The sequence below is a fragment of the Myripristis murdjan genome, chromosome 5 (genome assembly GCF_902150065.1).
Source record: "Myripristis murdjan chromosome 5, fMyrMur1.1, whole genome shotgun sequence".
NCBI classification, from domain to species: domain Eukaryota; kingdom Metazoa; phylum Chordata; class Actinopteri; order Holocentriformes; family Holocentridae; genus Myripristis; species Myripristis murdjan.
The window spans coordinates 29,530,972-29,555,453 of NC_043984.1; the positions used below are offsets into that span (position 1 = coordinate 29,530,972).

A 24,482-nucleotide genomic window follows, 5' to 3' on the forward strand; every position below is an offset into this window, starting at 1 on the left:
TTTCCCTTTTCCCTTTACCTTGATGTACAGAATGTAGCTAAACATGTGGTTCTTATTTCCACAGCAAGCTTAACATGGAGTGATAATGTTTGAAAATATTATTGCAATCATCAAATCCAGCTGTTTTCAAAATTATAAGGAAAAGTCGCAGTTGTGGAGGGGCAAGAAACTGAAAGAGGACAGCTAAATGTTCACAGAGAAACCCTGGAATCAGGCCTGCTGATGGCGAGGAGCTTGTCCTGGGTTGCAGTCCCGGTGGTATTTGCCCCATGTTGCAGTCTGTGAACAGGCTTTGAGCCACGGCAGCACTGTTCACATTGCATCAGCTCAAACTCCCCAAAAATCAGATAAAGGCCATGTCTGGATGTGCCAAGGGACAGCTGGGAGAAGGCTTACATTTCTTTGGCTCGGAGTCAAGGAATTTGAGTTGGGAGGACAACGTGCACCCTTTACCTGAGATACCTTAAATCTTCGACTCCACGGTGAGACAAGAGCTATGCAGTGGAGCAACAGCTGGCCTACATAGACACTCAAGGTTTCACATCAGTCATGAATAAATGTTTTTGTTTCTTCTGCTAATAACATTCAAGACAGACACGGGGTTGTTTTTTGTGTAGCAGCCATAAGCCCAAAAATAAAGGGCCTTGTGTAAGATCCGGTGTGTGTGGAAGCCAAGCCCCGGCAGCCAGCATGCCTTTGCTGAGAGACAGCAGCTGCTGGCCTGATATAGCATGGCTGGAGAGCAAAGAGGCCACAGTGTTAAAACCAGCCTTATTCTTTCACAGTCTCCCTCTCTCTCTCCGTCTCTCTTCAAAACACGACCAGCCGTCTGCTTTTCTGCTGACAGAGGGAAAATATCCATAAAAGATTCCTATTTTCACTAACTATCATGCTTCTAAATAAGACACAAATCGTGGAGAGAAAAAAAAAAGAAAAGAAAGAAAGGACAAGGTACCGAGCAATGTCAGCTCTCTCAGCTCACTCAATTACACAAGGATTTTCGAAACCACTCAGGGCAATGCCATTTTCCCCTCTTCACCGCCTAATTCTTCTTTATCTACATCAGTGCTGCTTCAGGTGGCTGGATTCCTGAGCTTCTAAATCTCATATTTTCCATGTTGTTTTTTCCTCTTATCGCTAAGAGTGCGTGTCCTGGCAGAATAAGCCTAGATGATGGCATATGATATGAAAACAAAAGAGAAAAAAGATATCTGGTATAAATCTAGGTTGTGTATGAAAGACAGTGGTGACCTTGTGCAAAGCTAGACAGGGAGGAAATAAAGACGGCAACGGGGAAAAGCTAAGAGGGATGCAGATGTGGGGAGCTTTATTTAATGCCATGTACTCTTGCCAAATGGACATAACAAAATCTGTTTCCCTTTGGTGCCGTCTGAAACTCTGTTGCCTCTGCTCTTGTAATTATAAGAAATTACAATCTCAAAGTCCAGTGTCATTTATTCGTTGTCCCAGATGCAGCTCTGTGCTCCCTGCTCTACAGAGTCTAAATCCATTAGGAAATCCTGTCTTTTCTAGACTTCAGTCATCTTCTCATATGAACCCTGGACAATGTCCGGAGAATCAGGTCCAGACACGTCGTCCAGAGTTGCACTGTTTCACACATGTAGCGCACAACAGGAGACTGTCCTTGTCAGACGCGTTCTCACCTGCTCGAAATTCTCCTTTTGGTTTAGGCAAGGGGTGGCAACTGCGTAGAGCATGCAGAAGGCAGGAAATGATGCAAAAGGCAGAGCTAAAAGCGCTTGTTTACAGCACACTGAAGATGACGAATGAGGCCACCGACTCATCCATAATGATGACTGTTTTGGCACTGATATGAATACTGCACTCATCGCAATATCAACAAAAGAGTGGACAGCAATTCACAGCATTCGTTCCGGTTTCACGCCACTAACATGGTCATCGACACGCCCACTCGCTTGCTGTGAATCCTCCGGACAATGACGCACTCTTTTCACACCTGAGCTAAATCTGTCCGCACTCGGCAGCTGAAAAGGTAAAGTCCATTTAACGTCCGGTCCAACTAATTCAGACATTTGCGTGCTCACATGCAGCTCCTGCGGGTAATATCTAGATAAGTTAAGGGTTGCCGTGCATGTGTGAAAGGGGCTTTTGTGCGCCCAGACAGATAGGCCCTCACAGCATTCACCCTGACGTCCACCGATGCACAAATAAACTGGAGCACCTCATCACTCTGCAGGAGAGAGGGCTCTCTGCTTTATCTCTCAATTATTTTCCATCTTCCCTCTCGGCACTCTTGGCCTCCTTCCATTTACTTTACAGGGTATACTGTAGCAGGAAAGGGGTGGGTGGAAACTATATTGACAAAAGGCTTAATTCCCTTGTATTTAAAAGTAAACCCGAGGCAGCTGGGCTTATGGTGTTATGAGTGTTAAAAAGAAGGCCTACAATGGACTTACAAAGGCCTATTGTCCAGCCAGGATAGGCATGACGTTAGAGACATTAGACGTTAAATTACACTTCTTTTTCTTTTCCTGGCCCGCTCTGACTTTCTGCTGTAGACTACTGTTTTTATAAGATGGCAAGGAAGGAAAATATTCCCTTTCAAGTTTGCTGGGAACTCTTTCTCATGGGGATATCCTATACCACCTGCACATATCAATCACGCGTTTGGCCAAGTGCTAAACTGGAATCGGGGGGAAAAGGGGGGAAAATTTCCTTGGATCTCGCTGCAACATATAGACAAAATGGCTGCCACTGTATGTATGCTAGTGATCCTTTCTGATTAAATGCTATGTATTCTTGTAGGAGCTCCACTCAAAGGACCACAGTTAGCGGGGGTCTCTTTATTGACACCTTGGCGTTGACCTTGGCACGGGACTCTCCACTCTCAGCCGGTGGTCCCGGGCTTCTCTTGAGCACACTAGTTATTTTCTCTGCCTAAGCACTATCGTGTGTCATAATCTACAGGAGTTTGTGGACACAACCTTTTCAACTTCAGATAGGAATCGTACAGTTTTCAAGAAAGGAGGACGTGATGGGGACTGTACCTGTGCGATAGGGAAAGATGGGGTTGTTTGACGTATGCTTTTAATAAAACAGGAACAAGCTTAAATAGAAGTCTGCAAGCACATGTGGAAACACAGAAAAATATTATGCTTTGTCACTGCAAAGCCGAAAGAGACAGATGATCCTTGGTGGACGTTGAATAAGTATGTTGTTGTTGAACGTGATTCAAAAATAGGCTCTGTTCGGCTACGTCGGTGACGTTTTTACTAATAACCTATGACAGTTAGCAGCATAGAGCAATAAACACACAAGCCATCCACTCCCAGCGTGGTCTGCTTTTCAATGGCAGTCAATAAAGTTGTCATACATTTGATAATGAGTAACAGCTATGTTTTGTTTTCTGATTAAGCAACCATACATGACATGAGGCATTAACATATACAGCAGGGAGACAAAGGAGGAAGAAGTATTAAAGTGGTGCTCTGAGGGAGAGAGCAGCTGCATATTCTCATATATGGGGGAGTATTGGGAACGAGCGAGAGTTGCTTCCCACCTTAGAATAACTCATCCGCTGAGATTAATAAAAAAAAAAAGAAGATATGTGCCGAGACGTCTGAGAGACGTGCCTGCAGAACATCTCATTCTCTTTTTCTCCCCCCTCCTTCATATTCTCTGTCTCTGTCTCTCTTTCCTGTCTCAGAAAAGTTTGCTAAATGAGCCAGCGCCGGTCATTCCTCTAGGCTATTTGTCAAAAAGGAAGAGGAAGTCTTGAATGAGACAGAGAGGTAACACTTGAAAGGGAACATCTCTCTCAGGGGAACAAGAGAAAGGATGGAGCAAAGCGGCGTAACAGAGACTGAAAACCACGCTGATGAACAATGTTTTCTATTTGCGCGCATTTGCATAAGAATGGCAACGCAGCGGCCACCAGTTCCACTTGTTGGCTGTTGAATGGGAGGGCTGGCTAAAGCTCCTCCTCAAGAGAGTCCGGGGAGAATGGAGGCGGTGGAAATTCTAAAGCCGGCTGCGTTGTCAGGATTAGGCGGTGGAAGGAAGAAAACTTTTTGACAATAGGAGCCAGGCTTCGAGTTCGTAGCGGTGGCACATCACTGCCAGCCCAACCCGGTGCCCTTTGTACCGCACCAAAGAATCCGTGAACACCAATCGCAGCTGCCAAATGACACCATTCATTGCAGGGAGAGGGGATGCTCGACATGTTTAAGTTGAAATGGAGCAGGTGTACATATCTCTTTTGAATCGCACGCCTCCTGTACATAAACATGTCAACTACAGGCACATGTACAACAGTTCCCCTTTCAAGAAACATCTGTGCGTTCAGGGTTTTTTAGAGGGCTTAGCTGCTGTGTCATTGGGGGGTGGGGGGTCGTCTGTGTGTGAGCGTGGAGTGTGTGGAGTGAGTGGGAAAGAGAAAGAGAGAGAGTGTGTGTGAGTGACTGAGTGAGTGAGTGAGTGGGACAGACAGACAGGGAGAGTGTGTGTGTGTTTGCATGTGTGCATATATGCATGCGTGTGTCTCAGCAGCTTCCCTTTGATCAATAAGGTAAGTCTGAAGCCGGAGCTGACCTAACTGTGGTTTTCCGGATCATTAGTGGAGGCAGTGCAACCAAAACGGTCACATGACAAACCTTTTCTTTTCAGAAAGTGCAAGTTTTGTCGAGGAGGCTGCCCATCCACAGACTGACAGGCGAAAACATTTTTATTAGATTGCTTTTTTTTAGCTTAAGCGCTGCACTATTAAAGAGTTGTTAAAAACTTTTTTTCTCATGTTTCCCGTCCAATCTGCTTGGCCGCTGCAGAAAAACTCTTAGGTGTTGCACCTACGTCTTAAAATGGAAGGGAAATCACTGGTGCTGATGTACTGCAATTAGCTTAGATATCACCGAACATCTGCCATGTGATGTCATCCCTTTGTGTCTTGCATATGTTATGTCCTAATGGAGCCTTACAAGCTGAAATCTAACAGCTGTTGGCAGCAGGATGAGCAGCGGCCACAATACTTCATTCTATAAGGGTAAAAGAGAGCTCGGCGAGTGAAAAAAGGTTGAGACTTTTGTGTGGTGGTGATATGTCACTCTGTAAGGGGATCTGAAACTACCGTATGGGATTAATAGTGAGTTGACGTCTGATTAAAGTGATACGGGCCTGTGGGAAAATTGTTTTAATGGCTGCATTGAAAAGCACACATTCAATGAAAGCATGCTCTTAGGGTTTTTGATTTATGAGCGAAATCTATAGCCTATAATCTTGCGAAAGGACCAATGCTGGATCAAAATTGCCATACAAACCATGTTTAAATCACTGTCAGTCTTGAGCCATTTCAGGCTATAGCCAGGAACATCTACAGTTATCACAGTGTCTGCCGCCAAGAGATGGAAGAGACTGGGAGATGGAATCCAAGTAATAAAACAGGAAAGTCCCTCCATGTATCATCATAACGTTGCGGTTGGTCATGAAATACACTCAAGAGTCCTATTGTGTCAAAAGGGATACAACTCCAGGTCCAGTTGATTAACTAAAAAACAACAACAACGACAACATGCACAGATGAAGTCAGCATTTTGTGATTCATCCTGATTTATCCTCTGTTGTATATGATTTTATTGCATGGAGCGTCCCCTCAATCGCCAGTCCCCATTTTTTTTTCTGGAATGGTGCCCCTATCTATCGAGTATAACGAGCTAACTCTTTGTATTTTCAATCATTCTTACTCTATTTGATAAAACTACCATGAAGTCTTAGGCTTAAATTAGCTACTGCTACAAATGGATTACATTTTTTCTTCAGATGATAATCAAGCTGCTATTCATCAGCCTTTTTTACTTCATACAACTGCTGAGGTACACAAAGCCACACAATAAATGGATACAAGTAATTCTACCAATTGAGATCATCTGGAATGCACCTCTTTAAATAAATGGTTATCTTAAACAAAATTCCTAATATCTGAAGGACTGGCTTCTTTTACAAAAGGACAACTGGGGGCGCATTTCAGTTCAGATCTCACAAAGGATCTACCTAAGCTAAGTACATAATTATTTGAAATATGTGTTTAATGTCACTGCATCACATTACAATCATGTTTCAGAAAGCAACACGGTATGTTTCAAGTGGCTATGAAGATGGTTAATAATTATGAAGCCCAAGCAAGCAACAAGCAGTGCTGTTCAAGACCTCTTCAGCGATTTGTCATAGGCCGTTTAACATAATATAATGGAGGAGAGGCTTGTAGGCCAGTAGTAGGCTGGCTTGTAAATTGTGTAAATTACTAGGTTCGAGTGTATGCAATTTAATAGCTCTCTTCATTTTGGCTAACTGGCAAGCCACATGGCTCAGTCCTAACCTCACTTTTATTCAATATTCATCTCAATAGCTGGGGTCAAAAAGTACCAAATGCCAGGTTTCAATTTTATGCAGATGATACAGCTGTTTGCTATTGTGAACCAACACTCAGTCAGGCATCTGACATATTATAATCCTCTTTTGATATTTCCACAAGCAGGGTAACTCAGTTTAAGAGAGTTCCCTTGCTTGTGGTATTTTTGTATAGTCCTCTTTCCTATATATTCGTATTGTCCACTTACTCTTACCGGACAATCTGCTTTAAACTCTGCAAATTTAAAGCAGTGGTTAACACAATAAGAGATATATCTATTGGTAAATCTAACGGTAAAATGCTCCGCTGGTACGCTTTTATTAAGTTGGTTCTCTCAGTACTGTGCCACTGTTTTCTCTTTCTCTCAGTTAAATCCTCTTGACTCCTCATTTATTTGAGATTATCTATTATTTACTGTGAAATGTTTTATTCTTTTTTTCTGGCTGCAACTAAATGCACTCCTGAGGGTTTAAGTGGATTAACCTTGTTGTAAACAGAAATGTTCCTTAAAGTTTTTTTCCCCCCTATTCTTTAATACATGGATCACAGAAATAACTTCAAACTTTTTTTGTCTGAGGAAATCACTTAGATGGGAAAGAGCCTGTGGTACAGTGAAGCATCAAGTCTGCTGAGCCAGTTCCTACCGAGCCAGACGGTGAGAGAAAACAAACAGCGGGACAGAGAGAGGAGAGAAAGACATAGGTATAGAGCCAGAGAGACCGAGGGACCAAGGGGCTGAGAGAGAAATAGAGTGTGTACAATGGGAGTGGGCTGTGAGTAACATGCTGCAGTCAGGATGCATTTCAGAGGGGCACCGGGAGGAAACGACGGGCCATTACAGCACAACTAAGGGTCTGTTAATCAGCCTGTTAGGGTTTAATTGAGGGTAGTTAATTAGGGAACCATGGGCAGTCTGTGCATGAAGGTCAGGGGCTGACAAGAGAAGCAGCTGGCAGAGCAACCTGAGCCGATTGTTACGGATCCATTTACACAAGGCCAGTGATTGATTTTCAGGAAAATTAGCCTTAATTACACCTGTCTATTTCTGCCCCTTTAAAACCTTTCAAGAGTCATAAATTAACCCGGCCGCTCCTATGAACAAGGAGCCGCTCGAGACCATATTGGAGCAGAGCAAACACGTTTACAGTAGGCCCAGACTGTATGTCTCCACAAAAATCATCAAGTGTCGGCTTGCCTTTGAGACACAGGCTGTTCAAACAGAATGGAAAATACAATATTCCGTGTGCGGTGGAGGACACAGACAAAAGCAGCCTTCTGGCTTGAGCGAGGCATAAGCTCACCTCACACCATCTCAGGGTTAAAACGACTCCACATCTTAAAAAATCCCCCCCACCCCCCCCCCCCCCCCCTAAATGGAGCAGTGGAAAACAAAGATGTGCTTGTCCTCACTTCTTAAAACCAGCTCTGCATAGGGCAGCGGCTACCACCAGAAGCTGATTATGGACTCTTTAAAGTTAGATTTGATTTAATGTCCTGCTCCTGCCTCAGCTGGACCACGGGGCAGAGGAATGTGGCTTGCTGCTCGACTTGGCCTGCTTACCCTGGGGTGGATTCATCCTGGCTAGGGACAGACAGGAGCACAGAGCAAGCCACATTCAGCTTGCCCATCTGGGGAATAAACAGACCGACTGCACAGGGGCCAAAATCCAATAAAGGGTCTGACAAAGGCCTGCTTCTTGCTTCAGAATGCCAAACAACATGTGATCCCCCTTAGGGAAATAACTGCCATGTCTGTTCCTCATAGCCCTCCGGGTCAGAAATAACGCCTGGGGAACTTGTGGCACATGTCCTGCTGAGGATGCCATGTGCTGTGACAACTTATTAGTGACAGCAGGGTCGGGTCATTTGCACCATGCCGTTGTGACCTGACATTTTTCTCCCCGACAGAGGAGCACGGATGACGTGCTAAATACACCTCAAGACACTCTAATGTGAAAAGCCCTGTCTGACTCAATGTCATTATGTTTAATCACCCAAAAAAACACAAGAGAAGACAAGAATCAAGTATGACAATTTGTGAAGTATCTTGTGACAAAGTCAGACACAGCAAAAGTGTCCGCCTTTGTCACAAAGCTGTGGTGCAAAATGCAGCAAAAACCACAAAGCAGTAAAATATTTACAGAATCAACCATAATGAAAGCAAACGTTTTCGCGTCCCAATTTTCCAGGGATCAGAACAATATCTGGAGTGTCCGAGAGGAAAAAGTGACACAGCCAATTTGCCACAAAATGGCGAGGCAGCAAAGCTCATTTTTCCCTTTAGTTTCTCCCTCGAACTGTCCAGACATCTCGGTCCCACTTGCCTGGGAGGGGGAGGAATGCTAACACCCTGACATCAAAAGGAGTGAGGGCTCATCAACATGCATGCTTCAGACCCACCCTCAACACAGCTCCCTTCACATTTCTATCCACCAGCGCTCACAGCCACCAGCCAGTTGTGTTTTAAGCTCCGTCTCTGGTCTGGTGGGTGACACTAAAATAACTGCAGGGAGGCATGGGGTGTTAAGTGGTGCACTGTGGGTAACCTCACAAGTCTTAGGTCAAAAGTAGATAAGAGATCGCTGCTCTCGAGTTTGTCACTCTCCCAAAATGTGAGCATGGACGCTGAAAAACCTGCAGTTCAAAAGATAACATACATTTGGCAGCTTCTTTTAAATAGGGTGACACATCATTTTTCCTTAAGTTTAATCACCTTGGACATAGAATTAGTCGCAAAGCCAAAACGCCATGAGTTCTTTGATAACTGGTTTAAGCTGGAGCCTATCATGGGAACTGGCTGTGTCAGATACAATGCAGCTGATTAGAGTCTAGTGAAGTAAGGAGTTTTAGGAGTGTTAAATTTTATATCCCTGTTCCCAATAAAATAGTTGCATTCAGAGCAGCCTACTTTGCATTTCAGACACGCTTGATTGTGACCCGTGGCATTTTTCCACCGCAAGCCTCCTCCTCTTCCTCGAGCTAATCATGCAAAAAGACATTATGCATCTCTAACAGGTTAGACAAACATAGGTAATTGCCAGTGAATTCAACTTGCGTCATCTATGCTGTCACAAAATGCCTGCTATTTCAGTCCTTTTTTTAAGATGCCTTGTTGAACCCTACGGAGCCAAATTGTGGAACCATTTAAAAAAAACAGCAGGGGAGAATAATCACAGCCGAGAAGCACATGATGTCTGTGAAAAAAAAAAAAAAAAAAAAAAACCAGAAAAGAAGGAAAAGTACTTGATCAGTGCCACATGACATGGAAAAAGAAGCGATACAGCTGATGACACAGAGCGAATGTTTACATGCCGAAAATACACCCAAAGTTTTGTGTTAAATCATGTCGTCGCGATCACCAGTTTTCACTTCAAATGCTACCCAGGGAAAACAAGTGAAGGAAGCCACCCAATGTAAACAACGAGAGCACTGAGGGGATCTCTAAACAGCGCTCATCTCAAAATGACTGGATAACTTAAGACAGGCTTTAGCCATGCCGCCTCAATGTGGCTCTGTCCGCGGGCACTCCGAATGTTTCGGCTGCTGTCAAAATTCAGCTGGGACACATTTCTGTTGACAATAGCCCCGCACCCACCCGCCCTCGCCTCCCTCCAACATCCACATCCACCACATTAGAATTGGCATCTCCTCAATGTCAGTTTATTTTAAAGTAGTTGTTGTTGTTCACCCTCCGTGACCCAAGAATGTTTGCAGAGGATTTACAAGGCGACATTTACAACGGCAGCCCAGGCGTCTCCATTCTCTTCCAATTCTCACACTCCGAAACCCAGGCAAACAACATCCTCTGCACCCTGAGAGATCAAGTATAGTCGTTAAAGGATTGGGGCACTGGTTTAGTCATACAAGCAAAAAGGTCAGAGGAGGCTGGAAGATTTACCAAAATAACCACCAAGGGGTTATTCTTGCAAAAAAAAAAAAAAAAAAGGCTCAGTGATTTGCAATGCCATGACGCTGTAAAGAGCAAAGTCTCAGACATCCAATAAGGCTTGATGTTCTGTGAAACTGAAGAAAAACTATGCTGCAATGCTATAATTATAACTATGCAGTGTACACACAGGCTCCTAAACACTACTTTCGACAGTTTTTTTTTTTTTTTTTTTTTTTTTTGCGCTTTTAGTGCAGAATCAATTATCTATCTGAAAACATGATTAAAGAGTAAGTCGTCTAAAATGAAAGGGGCAAGCAGAGCAGAGCCCATGAGTCAAACTGAATCAGAACTTATTTATCAAATCCCGGTGGCAAACACACAGAGCTCCTGACCAGAGTGCTAAGATTTTTCAGCTTTGCGGAGGGGCTAGCGAAAGCAAACACAGCTCGAGGTTTTATGAGAAAAATGTCTCCGGCTGAACAAGGAGGCATTCATGCGCTGATTCGTACCAGCCTGTAGCACAGTTAGAGGACAGCCATCTGCTATCACACTCCCCCACTAAGAGCCTGTTATAGTAGGACAAGCCGTGGATCATCATGTACATGCTACATCCATATAGACTTACTGGAACTAACACCTCTACTACAGGATGACAAAATAGCTCTCTGGCTGTTTACAGTGCGGCGGTTTCCACCTCCTCAGGTGAATTCGGTTTTCACTGTTCCATGTAATGCGATTGGCCCCTTATAGACCATTTGATCCCCATAGCGAGGCTATGCTATGCTTCGCGAATGGCTGTCATTATCCTCTTTGTAGTGTCGTATGGTGAATTTGTTTGTGATGGAGAAAAAGACAAACGCTTCCATCTCCACAGGCAGCTATGGAAAACGGGGGCGGTGATGACTAAAGCACGAAACCTGTTGAATCTTCCAAAATTCAGGTTATGCAATCACGGCCTTAAAATGAGGAAAACAGAGCATTGTGAGTGGCAGACATGGAGGTGGTGGATACACGATCAAATCTCAAGGTTAAAAAATCTTTATTTTCTGCTGCCAATCTGAAAAGCTCCGTTATGAAAACGTGGTGAAGGCTCAGTCGAGGTGAATCGGGTCACAGTGTGAACCAAAAGCTTTTAACTCTCACTTCAAAAGTGCCTCGTACTCTCTTTGGTTATTCTTTCTTGTAATATCCACTCCAACTGTAATGACTCTGCCATGAGCATTTCGGGTCCCGAGTTTAGCTCCCAAATATTTGTTATGTTCCCGTCCACAGTAGGTTGTCTCAGGCGTTCACTTTGAAAATGCCTTTGATGCAAAAATCATCATCAAGTCTGGAATAAAAAAAAAAAAAGCCTCTGTAGATGTGGTCGGGGTGATTGGGGGTTGATCCAACCCACTGGAGTCGAAAGCGCAGGAAAAAATTGCTGACGGAGAGGTGTGACAAGAAACCAGATTTGAAGGGTTTTGGTGGCTCTGGCTTTCAAGTGCACACTTCCAAAATGGACCGTGTGTCACACTGGACGCTAAGTAGGACAGGCCTACAAGCTCTTCGTTTATCGACCTACAGAAGCTACACACACAATACATGAAACTGCCTCTGGGTTGGTATTAAGTTCCTTTGATTCACCATTGTAACCCGCAAACTTCACAGACAATTGCAAACCTCTTTTTATGACTCTGCATTCCTCATTGTATTTGGAATACCATGACAAGGATTTTTTTTTTTTTTTTTTTTTCCTTTGGCCAAGTAACAAAGAAAGACTCAGCGAAATACGAACCGCCTCCAATATCGGTTTTCTTGCCTGATGAAAAACACCAGGGGGAAACAACAACTCTGAATTGTCTATACATTACTATTTCAATGCTTGAACAATTTATTTTGCTGGGTTTTGTCTTGTAATCCCTCTTTACTTGAAAAAAAGGGTCACTTAATAGGGCCATGTGCACTGTCCTTAGGCTCTTCGCGTCCTCTCTGCTCCTGTTTTCTCCTCTTTGGAGAGATTTGGTGACGTCCTCCACAATGGCTCGAAAACAACACAAGGACAAACACACCAGCGCTAAGTGCACCATCATCCTTGAGCGAAATCTGTGTTCTTTTAAGTCGATGGAGGGTGAACGGCTATATCACCGAAAATCCTACACAAGATGACATATCATGTAACAAACTACACCAGCATTTGGCCCATTAATACAATTCCCTTAGAAAATCCACCATTGTATACTCGCTCACACACCCAGCCGCACAAACGCACATACATGCAGACAACCTCATGAACACACACACACACACACAAACACACGCACATTTGGTTCCAGTGGTATACATTCATGTGACACATGAGCTAATCCCTCTTCCCTCTCCAGCTAGTGGCCCACTTGGAGGCTCTATTCTCAAGTCTCAAGTCACCAGGCGCCAAGTGAATTGCTTGTCGCAGTTCGGTGGCTCAATCTGCCTATTGTCAAAGGAGCTTATGACAAATCTCAATGAGCGAAGCGCGTTGAGCCACTTGATTCTGTTACTTGAAGAGATTACGACTGAGGACTAACATGTCACATCTTAGTTATGGGTGTTACCATATTTACAACCACAGAACTTAAAACCGCTGCGAGAGGCTCGAGTCGAAAAGGCTTGTGGCATTTTTGTAAGTAGTTAGCATTAAACTACACAAACGACAGGATGCAGTGATCGATAGAGTCCAGATGTAGGAGCCTTCTGCGCTTGTAAACACTTTCCAATGGAAGCACACAAACATCTATGTAAACACTGCGCTGGTCAAAATGCTCTGGGGCAATTTAACTGAGGTTTGACAATAATGCCTGCGACAAACCATATTTGTCATCTTGTGGCACGCAGTAATACACACTTATGATTCACATAAACCTCTCACTTCAATGCGTCCATTGTGCAAGATTCTCGTCGACACTGTGCTACGGAGGCAATCTTGGTGATGATGATTTTTTCAATGCGTCTTTCCAGCTGACCTGAGGGTGAGCTGGCCTTTCCACACATATAAAGGCGAGGGGAGGATGCCACACGGCAGCTCTGTCAGGAGGAATCTGTCAGCCACACAGACTGCTCTCTCACGCCGAAAAACCAAAGACACACAGCCTTGCCTTGGGTTTATCTTATTCTACCCAAAGTAATGCCCCACTTAACAACTCTTTAACTTGAGTGTTGATTGTTTGAGGTGCATGTGGAAACATTTTCTGTCTATGCCTACTTATTATCTTGAGCTGCTTTAAGACCAACATGCAAACACTTTAACTCTGCATGAAAAAAACTGACACTGCAATTTCTTTTCTTTTTTTTCCATAATAGATATTGAGCTATGAAAAAATACAGGAAATTTCACCAGATACCTGCAGCATGTTATTCATGTGGAAATATACAATTAGCAATCATTATTTTCTTAATTTGGGTACGTAAAAAGGTCTATCCTCTTCAAACAACTTCTACCCCTCTTGGGTGAGTCCTCTGCCAACCATTTCAGAAAACACCAGGCAAATAATTTTGCGTGTGTGTTAAGCATTCCACATTAGGGCATGGACAAGCCCCATGACAGTGACTTTTTGACTTTTAACCAGCACCCGGACGAGATGCCTCTGATTACGGGAATGCACACACGCATCCGCCTCCTGTAACTGAACGCCTCTCTGTAGCATCCAGGAGACATTATCTGTGACAGCGGAAGTGTCTCGTGCATGTTTACAGGCAGGTGACACTCAGGCTTTGCACGCACAGCAGTCAGTTTGCTATAGGCTCTGGTGAAGGGGTGCACACGGTGAGTTTATAAGACAACCAAAGCCTCACTAGCTGCTGTGCATGCAGAATCTGCTGTCACTAGCAACAAACTTAGCATATGTCATACATCAGATTCACTGGATGCCATTTCTCTGCAGTCACGTCTCCCTCTCTTCATCTTGTTATGTCTACCGTGCATGATATGAACACATGGATACACCAAGGAGTTGTCCTAACCATTTAGGTTGAAATCAGTCTTGATATTGGGAGGGCGTGCAAAGCAAAAATAAAAATAATCAATAATTCCCCCTGCATGCATTAACACTCAAGTAGCGAGACTGTTTTGAAAACGTAAGGACTATAAAGCACAGGTATTTGTGTTAAAATGCAGGGTGTAAGACTAAAAAAAAAAAATACCCATGCAAATACAGATATCTCAAAAATCTGCTTAAGCACTGCAACAAAGTATTTGTACTTTGTTACTTCCCAGCTCTGTGTGCAGCCCTAAAATGCTTCCACAGTTTCTCACATTTGCTGTTGAGCTGTGGTTTCCTTTTCAGAGGTCACTGGCTCACAGATATTGAGAGATGACTTTCTCAATGTCATGGTGTTCATAGGGCAGACAACAACTCACAGACAATTTCCTTTTTACAACTTCTGTTCTTGTTTTTTTTTTAACGTTTTCATGAAACTCCACCGTCGGTCACATACCTCTATAATTCTGTCGTGGATTTGAAGGCCTCCATCTTTATCTGCTGGCCCTTTCTCAACAATCTTGGATACAAAGATCCCTTCATTTGAGGTGGCGTCGTTGTCATCCTGTCGGGTAAATAACGGTTACTTGACAAGAGGATAAAAAGGACATTCATCAAATTGTTTACAAAAAATACTAACCAGTATATTCATAACTGCACAAATGGTAAGGGATTAAAATTCAGTGTTTATTCATATCTGCAACAAAGGAAATGTTAGGAACATTCTCTTAAACTTTCAATTAAACTGGGTAACCTAGTTTAAAAACGCCTGGAGATATTATGCAGACAATGCAAATGGCTTGCCCAAACAAACTAAGTTTGGTATGGCATGCAATCTTCCTCGTTAATGCTGCCACTGCCTGTGGACATCAACAGCCTGCAGTGACTGGCAAAGAGCTGCAGCTGCATACAGCACCGTGCCATGATGTGCTTCCACTTCACATGCGTGCTCCCCAGACCTGGAGCACCGACCCTGGCCTGCAGAGGGGCTAAATGTTGGATGGATATGAGCTGCTGTGCATCTATTACTGTGGCCATGACCCCAGTGTCAGAGCTAAGATTGGCTTAACAAAAGCTGCTGCCAACATCCCTCTCAGCTCTCTCCTCAAAACCACATGAAACCCACTCTACACTCCCGCTGTGCTGTGCGACACTTCTAAATTTTAATGGAATACTTAAAGAAACCTCAGACGTCACGCTGCGAACGCTGTAATTAATTATTTCTGGCCCGCTTCCTCTTTCAGTCTCATCATATACCAGTGTTAACACTGCAGTGCTTCTCCACAAATTGCTCATGGGTCTATGGAACAGCTGTAAGAAGACTTTGTGAGGAGTCTAATACTTTGCCTGCTTTGAGAGATGTGGACAAATTCCAGCACTTCGCCCTTCTGCAGCCAATTACTATTAGTCTTGCACCAGGCTATGCCAGCAAAACAGCCCTTGCTCAGCCACAGGGAACACGCGTCAAAAGCTACAGGGATATTAGCTATTTCCAATTTAATTAACAGTTACTGGCACTGTAAACTTGATTTGAGGCTACCAGTGAACCAAAAGCCATAGCACACTCTGTGCTCTCGTATGGTTGAGTTTGATAAGTGGTTCTGTCAGGTCGGCCAGAGAGGTCACAAATCTACAAGACCATGGAATCAGGAAAGAAACACTACTTTTAATGTTTAGATCTTTTTATAGTTTCCTGCTATAAAAAGATTTTACTGTGATAATCTATGTCACTACAGCAAAGTGCGTCACTGTGGCTATGGAAATACAGCCTTGTAACAGTTGGGCACACAGTCCTGGTGAAACAGATACGGAGAGCACCATTTCATCGGGGCTCGCGAGCACACGCTGTAGTAAGGAGCTCCATGTATGGCAGATGAAGCTGTGTTAACCAGTGTCGGAGATCTTCTGAACCTTTCACTCGTCGGACCTTGAGGCATCATTAATGAGCCTCACTTCGGAGCCTCGAGACAGAAAATATAGTGGCTGTGAGAGGCTTGGATAAAAAGACCCTTTCCACTCCTCTGTGTTTACCTCACCACCAAAATCCCCTCAATTAGAGACAAAACAACTGTGGTCGCAGCCATAATCCCAGATTTAACTCTCATAAAAGTAATTATAGTTTTTTTATCTGTGATGCCAAATCCGCTAAACCATACCAATATATAAACACAATAAAACTTGATAGATGCGGTCCATCTATCCACAGACTCGAAAACATGTGCATGACTGTCTAAGTTACATCAGTGCAGAGAAAGTCTGCGGTACATGAAGTATGTGCTCATTCATTCTTCAGTTGCCATATGACACTTGGCCGATCACCGGGGAGAAGAGATGTCCAACATGAGATTTGGCTTTGAACTCACCCCACATGGTCTTCCTCCTACGATGTTAAATCCCAGAGATCCGCCTTCCCGAAGAAGGACTACTGTCACGCTTTTACTCTCGCTTTCCTACAAGACAGACAGGGGAAAAAATAGACAAGACAAAGACACATGAACAAAGGGATGGCATGAAGTCCTTTATTCATTCCAGTCGGGCTACAGAACATTTAAAATGGATAAGTGCAGAAGAGGAACGGAAAAATAATCAACAACTGATTGACCTCATTAGCAGGGAATGAGTACAGAAATGCTGAAACGCAAAAACGGTAAACAGCGCAACGCGCAGGGGTAAGAGTAACTAAATACTCTTGTAATTCTGTTCATGTCTTCGCCATGGGAAGCGGCACCATTCTCTATTTTTTAGCCACACCTAAGAACAGAAGCTCTTTAGCCGCAAGTTCAAAGAGGAGCGAAGGCCCCTTTCCTCTCCAAAACGGTTAGGCTATGTATATTAATACACCAAGAGGCCTCTCAGTCAGTGGCGAGAAGACATGAAGAACTCGTGCACAGTCAGCTCTTAATCAGTTTTTTTTTTTTTTTTAGAGGGACTTTAAGGGGGAGCTACCAGGAAACATAGAGTAATTTCAGCTGCCATTCCAGTGTGCTGCAACATACATGGACTAAATATAAAGCAGATATTATTGGCATGTACAGTTCCCGGACTACCATATAGGCTGAGACCACGCTGTGCATGTCAGGCCATGCAGGAATGCAGACTCCTGCACCATGTCACTGCAACATTAGCACCACATGTTTCCACATTATTGTGAAGAGTAATGGCACATTAGCAAGCAGATAGTGCAGCATTATGAGTGAGGGCTCAGCTGACATGAAATTGGCTATAAATTTTGAGGCATGAAAGCTAAAAAAAAAAAAAAAAAAAAAAAAAAGTTACAAGCATATCAGATTATTCTCTCTAAGTGAGCCAAACTCAATCTGCTGCAACCCACAGAGTTAAGTGGATGAGCTTTCAAGGTGTCTTCACATTTTGTCCTTGAGAGACATTAAAATGGACTAAGGGGCATTTTTTTTGTGAACTCTCGGTCACAGGCATCACCATTTAGCAGACTCCGGTTCACGTCCAGCCCAAGTAATGATTCCACCCGGACCGCGAAACACTTTGCAAACTTTTCATGGTGCTGTGGTTTGCTGTGGCTACCGTATCTCTGCATCTGTCCTGTGCATTATTTAAAACACTCCACCAGCTCGGCCAGTCATAGCAATCGTGCCGCAGGAGGTGCTTGTATTCAGTGAGACAGAGAAGCAAATGCAGGAGAAAAATGACAAAGATGTGCTAAAGATAAATTCAGATTTGTTCAAAATAATCACTTTGATTTTTCATCCAGTACAACTGTTATGTTTTTGTTATGCCTAATGCTGCCTCAGTTTTGCAACAGGCGCTTTATATTACTGGTAGATTTCTGATAAATGCTCCGGATAGAGAGCCACTGTTGTGCAGATGATGACTGAAGTGAGCAATATTTATTTTCATTTCTACTTTTAAGGGAAGCTCAATTTGATACATACCTAGCAGGCCTGCTTATTTCTTTTTTCTTACTTTTGTGTGTCTAATATGAGAATGGCTGGGAAATGTTTTAAATATTTACCCTATATAGACCCTCAATACTACGTCCATATATGCCTGCAAATCACAAGAGAAGTTGGATATGATGGCTTGGACCTTTTCTCGGGAGGAACTTTGAGTCACCGGATCTCCTAAAATTTTAATTGCAGCTCCAGACAAACTCTAAACCCTGATGGTGTCAAATGAAGTGAATCTATTCAGGAGGTGGCCCCTTTACTGAAAGCTTAGGTATGCTTACGTGATAAAAAATAAATAAATAAATAAAAATAAGCGTTCTTACCATAAAAAATGCATAACTAGGCTATATAATTTGGGTGAATGCAATGATGATGCAATGACAAGCAGCAAAATATTAAGTCAAGGACGTAAATTATTAATCTGCATTTGTGGAGAGAGAGGAAGAAAAAGAGTAAACTCGGAGAGAAACATGACCTAATTCTCTTTGGTGACTTGGCAACTTACTTTGAGACTTCACCTTAGCACCAGTCAGACTTTCCGAGTCTGTCCTCCATCACGTTGCTTTCCATCCATCTGCCTCTTACAACAGTGTGTCTTATTATAGTGCAGTCACCGCTCCATGAAAAACATGTAGCTATAGTTTAACATGAAAATATTATTGATTTACAAAGTATTAGCCTACAATTAAAGGGCAGGTCCTTGGTGGCTACTTTAAAAAAAAAAGGTGTTTAACAGAGCGTGTGACTTGTGACTTTTCTTTTTTGGGTCATTTTTCATGATTAATGATGGCCGTTTCAACGACAGTGTCTCACTGGGAAAGGAGAAACCAAGAGAGAGCACTGGGCCACTGCTGATTTGTTTCAAGGGTTGCTCTGAAATAACAATTTCCAGTGAGTTATGGCAAGAGGGAGATTTATTTTCAACATTAACATGATGGAAACTACAAAGTCGTATCTCTGTCATTCCCACTTGACATCTATGTGTGAGAGATAACTAATGGCCTACAATAATTCTGTTAAATGATCTCATAGATTCATGCTTGAAAATTAGACCACGATTAGCCTAATCAGATTGAGTCCATGATTACCCTGATCAAATTCAGTGGAGTGGTGGTGGTGGGGGGGTGTGCAGTCTGTTTCATGTCTCGTGATTCTGACACAAGCTCTTTATCACATCATGTTGCACAAGCATTTGTTGTTCAAAACAGCCATGAAGGAGCTCGGGTCAAAACAAAGTTTTAAAGCTGGAAAGAAAGTGTGACAGCAATCCCAGCAGTCCTGAAGTGAACTGGAAAGACATCTCAGCTTTCTCTTTCGTTTGGTTTTATTCTCATTAGCCTGCTTGCAAAAAAATTATAAAAAACAAGTTCTGTTCCTTTAAAGAAAAAAGCACAAGAGCAATAGTGAAAACACTCCTGCCATCCAGTCAGTTATTCCACATGGCCAGGTCGTCCTCAAGTCTCACTCAGTTTCTGCCTCGCCGTTAAAGGAACACATTAAAATCCTCCATCTGGGCCAGCCAGCCGAAGCCAAACCCTTACAGAGCGACTAAGACTTGAAAACAACAAAAAAAGTAGGTTACCTGTCAAACGCTGCACACAGTGATGGGCCTATTTTCCCATTTTGGCAGTGGCTCGGGGAACAAATATGTCAAAACAAATAGGCCGTAAATTGCAGCAAATCTGATAACAACTGATCACTGATAGCACAAGCAGAAAGTCGGGCTGCGGCTCAAAGACACTCTGAGTGCAGTGGCAGTGTGCGAGTCACCTGCGTCCCACAGCTAATTCCGCCTGTGTCGCTCTGTTTCATAATGCCCCATGTGCACTGAGGGTCTCCCACCAGGCAATCGTGTTCACTGCTTGACTGGATCGAAAGAAAGACTCCGAAAGAGAAAAAAAAAACCTTTCTGACTAACCATATTATCCAAATTCAACCTATTTCGTCTCTCATGTGGATGATTTCCTTAACAATTCCTGTGTCTTTAATTTAAGCCTGAGCTTTGTCAGAAGGGGGCTTTCTCCATTCTGTTGACACTGAGTTTCAGTGAGAACAATATTCTCAATGGCAGGATTTTAATACACCTCTGTCAAATGAATCATAATAACCAGCAGTGCTACAGGCCCTGCAAGCATCTTTATGGCAGCGTGAGTGATTGCACCATTTCCTTGCATCTTTGCTTTTGGTGAGCAATTTACCAGTCTACCGGAACAGATTTCACTAGGAACTGTGCCCACTAACTAATGAAATTACCACCCCCCCCCCTTCCAACTCCTCATCAAAAACAAGAAAAACCCTTGAGATGGTAGCATTTAAGCCTGTCATTTTTAAAAGATGGAAATTTACTCATACAATAATGTCAAATAATAACCAAAATGCAGCAAAATAAGATAACTAATAGGTATAAATTCAAAGTGATAAAACAGGCAACAGCCTTTTCCGTTAGTTCACACTGTTTTCTGCAGCATAGCTATAAACTGTGTGTGTGTGTGTGTGTGTGTGTGTGTGTGTGTGTGTGTGTGTGTGTGTGTGTGTGTGTGTGCAAATTGATTCTAATTGCTCTTCTTTGTCATCATCTCACAAAGATTTTATTACTAGGCCTATTCATAATCCGACCACTCCCTACTGCAGCAGTGCATTAAGCATACCATTCATTTTTCAATATATTAACCAACTGATGAACTTGTACATCTTTTATGATGCTGGAATTGATAATTACAAGAGGTAGGCTATTAGGTTGTTAAATTTCATCCATAAAACATGCTTATTCCTTACACCAGGGGTCCCAGACCTTTTATCTGTTGGCTCACAGACCCCGATCTAATTAGCCGGGGTTAGATACAGTATGATACACTGACTGTGAGTGGGAAGAGAGCAGCTCAGAGGTATAACTATGAGCAAAAAAAGGCAAATTCACACATTATCATACTGTGTAATTCTTTCAAGAACCCCACTTTGGGATCCACTGCCGTGTATCATAGTTATTCATAAAAGGCTGTTACTGCCATTGCATTCATGACTATAATTTGTTATTATTGTGGCAGGGAAAGGGCGAACATCTGATGACAGAAAGTTACAAACAAGCAGGCTGCGAGGAGGCAGTACAACTGGACCCCAGCTCTTGGTGTGTACAGAACTGCAGTAAATATTTGGCCCTCCCCCCCTTGGCTGCCAGCTGGCCAGAGGCACAGCTGACATCCATGTCTCAAGGCAGACAGCAGAGAAACAAACTTTTGAGCACAAGCACTGGCCTTAAATTCCTCCAAACCCCTGAAAACATGGCAGTGAAAGGGAGAATCACCAACAACCAGCCTTGGAAAAAGTCAGACTTTCCTTTCCATCTGGGATGAAGCAAATCCTGTCCAAAACAATAGCATATCATTTCCCATACTGCAAATATGCTGAGAGATGTTTGTTTCAAATTCAAAACATGTAAAGCTGGCCCCCAAATGGCTTTCGGGGGCCAATTTGATGTCACTCAGATGAAATATCTGACCGCAAAAAAACATAAATCCATGTTTTTCGATAGACTTGAATGTAGAAGTTTGGGATGAAACATATATAAACAACAACATGCAGGCTCGTTCTTTATTATATTATGAAACATATTTAACCTTAACAGTGCGTGCATGTGTAAATGTTTCTTATACCTTCTTTTTATTGTTATATAGGCACTTTTTGCACCATGGGATTACAAGTCATCTTGCAAAGGATAGGGAAAGACAGAGAAACCTGCCTGGAAACTTTGCTCCTTACCTTGCATGTAAAAACCAGGGACTTGGTGAGGGAGTCGATCCTTGCGCTGTATTCAGTGAATTTCTTCTGATACTTGAGCGCTGTCATCTGCAGCTCGCTGTGCACGGCGGAGAGCTGCGTCAGGAGAGCTTTCTCCCGCTTGTTGGCTCTCAGAGACTGTTTCTTAAACTCTTTATCCAGGTTGATAACTTTGCCGTGCAGCGCGCTGTTGTGCGCCTTCAGGGCTCTCAGGCAGCAGTGGCCGCTGAGTTTCTGCTCCTTGTAGGTGAGCATCAATCCGCATCCGTTCTCGCAAATCCCCACCGGTCGGTAATCGCACGTTTCACGCATATGAGCATCCATGTCCTTCAGGTTGAGCACCTCGTTGCACCCTTTATTCCTGCATTTAGCCGGGGAGTAATCACACATCTCGGCGTGCTCGGCCAGATGCTGCAGCTTTACCACTTTCTCGCAGCCTCTCGCATGGTTGTCACACTTGATCTCCAGCTTCAGGATCAGGTTTTTCAGAGGCAGGACGTGGTTCAGCTCTTTGGTGGAGATCCGCTGACATTTGACGGGGCAGCTGCTCTGCTGGACGACCCAGGGCAGCACGCAGCCGGCGCAGAAGACGTGACCGCACGGAGTCGTCAGTGGGTCCTCCAGGACTTTATTACACAAGTTGCATTTGAAATCCGGGTCCACTGTCCCCTTGAAGCGGTCCAGCTCGAATCCCATGGTTTAAAACTCAAAATCCAAAGTTCGGGATCCCCTCCCCTGCAGATGAGAGTAGGTGCAGTGGGGCGTTTTAGCTGGTCATTGGTGGAGCGTTTACAGACCGACTACAAGCCTTCCTCAATGTCTAAACTAAACTAATTGACCGAGACTTTTGGTGCCTTCAGGTGCTCCTCGTAAGCTCCTACTTCCGACTTCACCGGTTGTGGTCTTGAAGTATGACCCAAGTAATTTTGGTCGGACACAACAAAACTGACCTTGTAACTTTTAAAAATGCAGTCTCACCGTAATAAATAAATCAATAAATTAATAAACAAATAAAAATACACTTCCACAGTGTACTTTTGGTTGAATAACAAAATGAAAAGGACTAAATCTTTATTAAATAGATAGATAGATGGTATTTATTTCTCAGCGGAGGACAGACAGAGCTCTTAAGACATTACAAAAGACAAAGTAAAAACACAACTTAAAGTAAAACAGTTCATAAAGTGCGCTCATAAAGTGCATAGAAATAATGCTGCTCCTCCTTGTTCACTGATAACTTACACAAACGTAGTTGTAGCCTCAGTGCAGAATGTTAAAGAGCGAAAAGAGAAACGTAATCACTTTTATTTACACCGCACAACAAGCCAAGACGATCAGCACTTTTGCCATCAACTGCTGACCCAGTTTCTAAGCCCTGCTCCAAAACAAAAACTAAATGAAAAACAAAGAGACGCTCTCACTCCTGTTTACCCCTATGTGGTGATCGATATTTCCTATAGTACATGAAGGTAGCATTCCCAGGGGCGAAAGTGTGGAGGAATTCTTTACCGTAACTACCGTATGAGCAGCGCATTGGATGACGTTCAGGCTTTGGGCATAGGAAGGTGGCTGTTTGTGGTTGACGCGCAATTATTGCACAGAGCATTATAATTACAAGCGAAATATCACGATGTCATTGTTTTTTAGTTTTGAAAGGCAAACTTGCTCTTTACCATTTCCATGCCACAGTGTTTAGCTTAATTCAATTTGTTTTTGTTAAGTGCCCTGTTGGTTAAATAGAATTTCACTGATCTGCAAATGGAGGTCACCCTATATGATTACCTAAATTATTGATTTTTCAAACTCAGCCTGGAATATTGCTCTGCTTTTATAGATTGGTAGATAAATAGATAGAGAGGGGGGTGTTAAAGGAAGATAACTAATAACAGGCTACCAAAAATTATTGCACAGCACTGCAGATATCAGGCTCACTTTCACTGCCTTGGTGTTAAATGATGGACTGCTAAATATGAACGCTAGACAACATGGTGTGGCAGCTGAATATTTATATCCAAGTGTGTGGGAGTTCAGACATGCACAACACTTGCAAAACAAATGGCTGTGGGAGGCCATTATCAGTACAACCACAAGCGGGACTTGTTTCAACATACTTTGACTGAGGAGGTGATTCCAGAAAAGGTAGGAAGATGAACTTTTATCACGGTGTGAAGTATGAAACCAGATGTTTGAGGTAAGTCTTCGGGTTTCTTGCCATGTGTCAAGAGACCCCACTAATGCTGCATACTGTATAAAGAAAACATTGCTTGCAAACATTGCAATTTACATCTCAGCAGGAAATGCTGCGATCCTGAAGGTATTTGAATGGCAAATGATAGAAGGACAGCTCATTGGCTATACTGGCCTTGCTGGCTGACAACACAAAAATAACCACTCTGACCAGCACTGAACTGTCTTTTGCTGGCAGAACATGCAGCCTTGGTGGGTTCCGACTCTGCCATGTTATTGATTGGATTCTCATTTGCACTGGCTGCCTGCTCTTTGGGAAATCCAGTTTTATG

At 43.2% G+C, this 24,482-nt stretch overlaps 1 protein-coding gene and 1 long non-coding RNA gene across 2 annotated transcripts in view; one reads left to right on the forward strand and one right to left on the reverse strand.

Annotated features, from left to right (window-relative positions):
* The window catches only part of pdzrn3b (PDZ domain containing RING finger 3b), a 98,354-nt gene extending 75,571 nt beyond the window's left edge, over nt 1-22,783 (reverse strand). The window contains exons 1-3 of the mRNA XM_030051226.1: nt 21,946-22,783; nt 16,630-16,716; nt 14,724-14,831 (exon numbers count right to left, since the gene is read on the reverse strand). Coding sequence (XP_029907086.1) covers nt 14,724-14,831; nt 16,630-16,716; nt 21,946-22,659 — 909 coding nt within the window. The 5' untranslated portion in view covers nt 22,660-22,783. The remainder of the gene's footprint in view (nt 1-14,723; nt 14,832-16,629; nt 16,717-21,945) is intronic.
* The window catches only part of LOC115359032 (uncharacterized), a 396,103-nt gene that overhangs the window by 258,439 nt on the left and 113,182 nt on the right, over nt 1-24,482 (forward strand). The gene's annotated exons all lie outside the window — the stretch shown is intronic.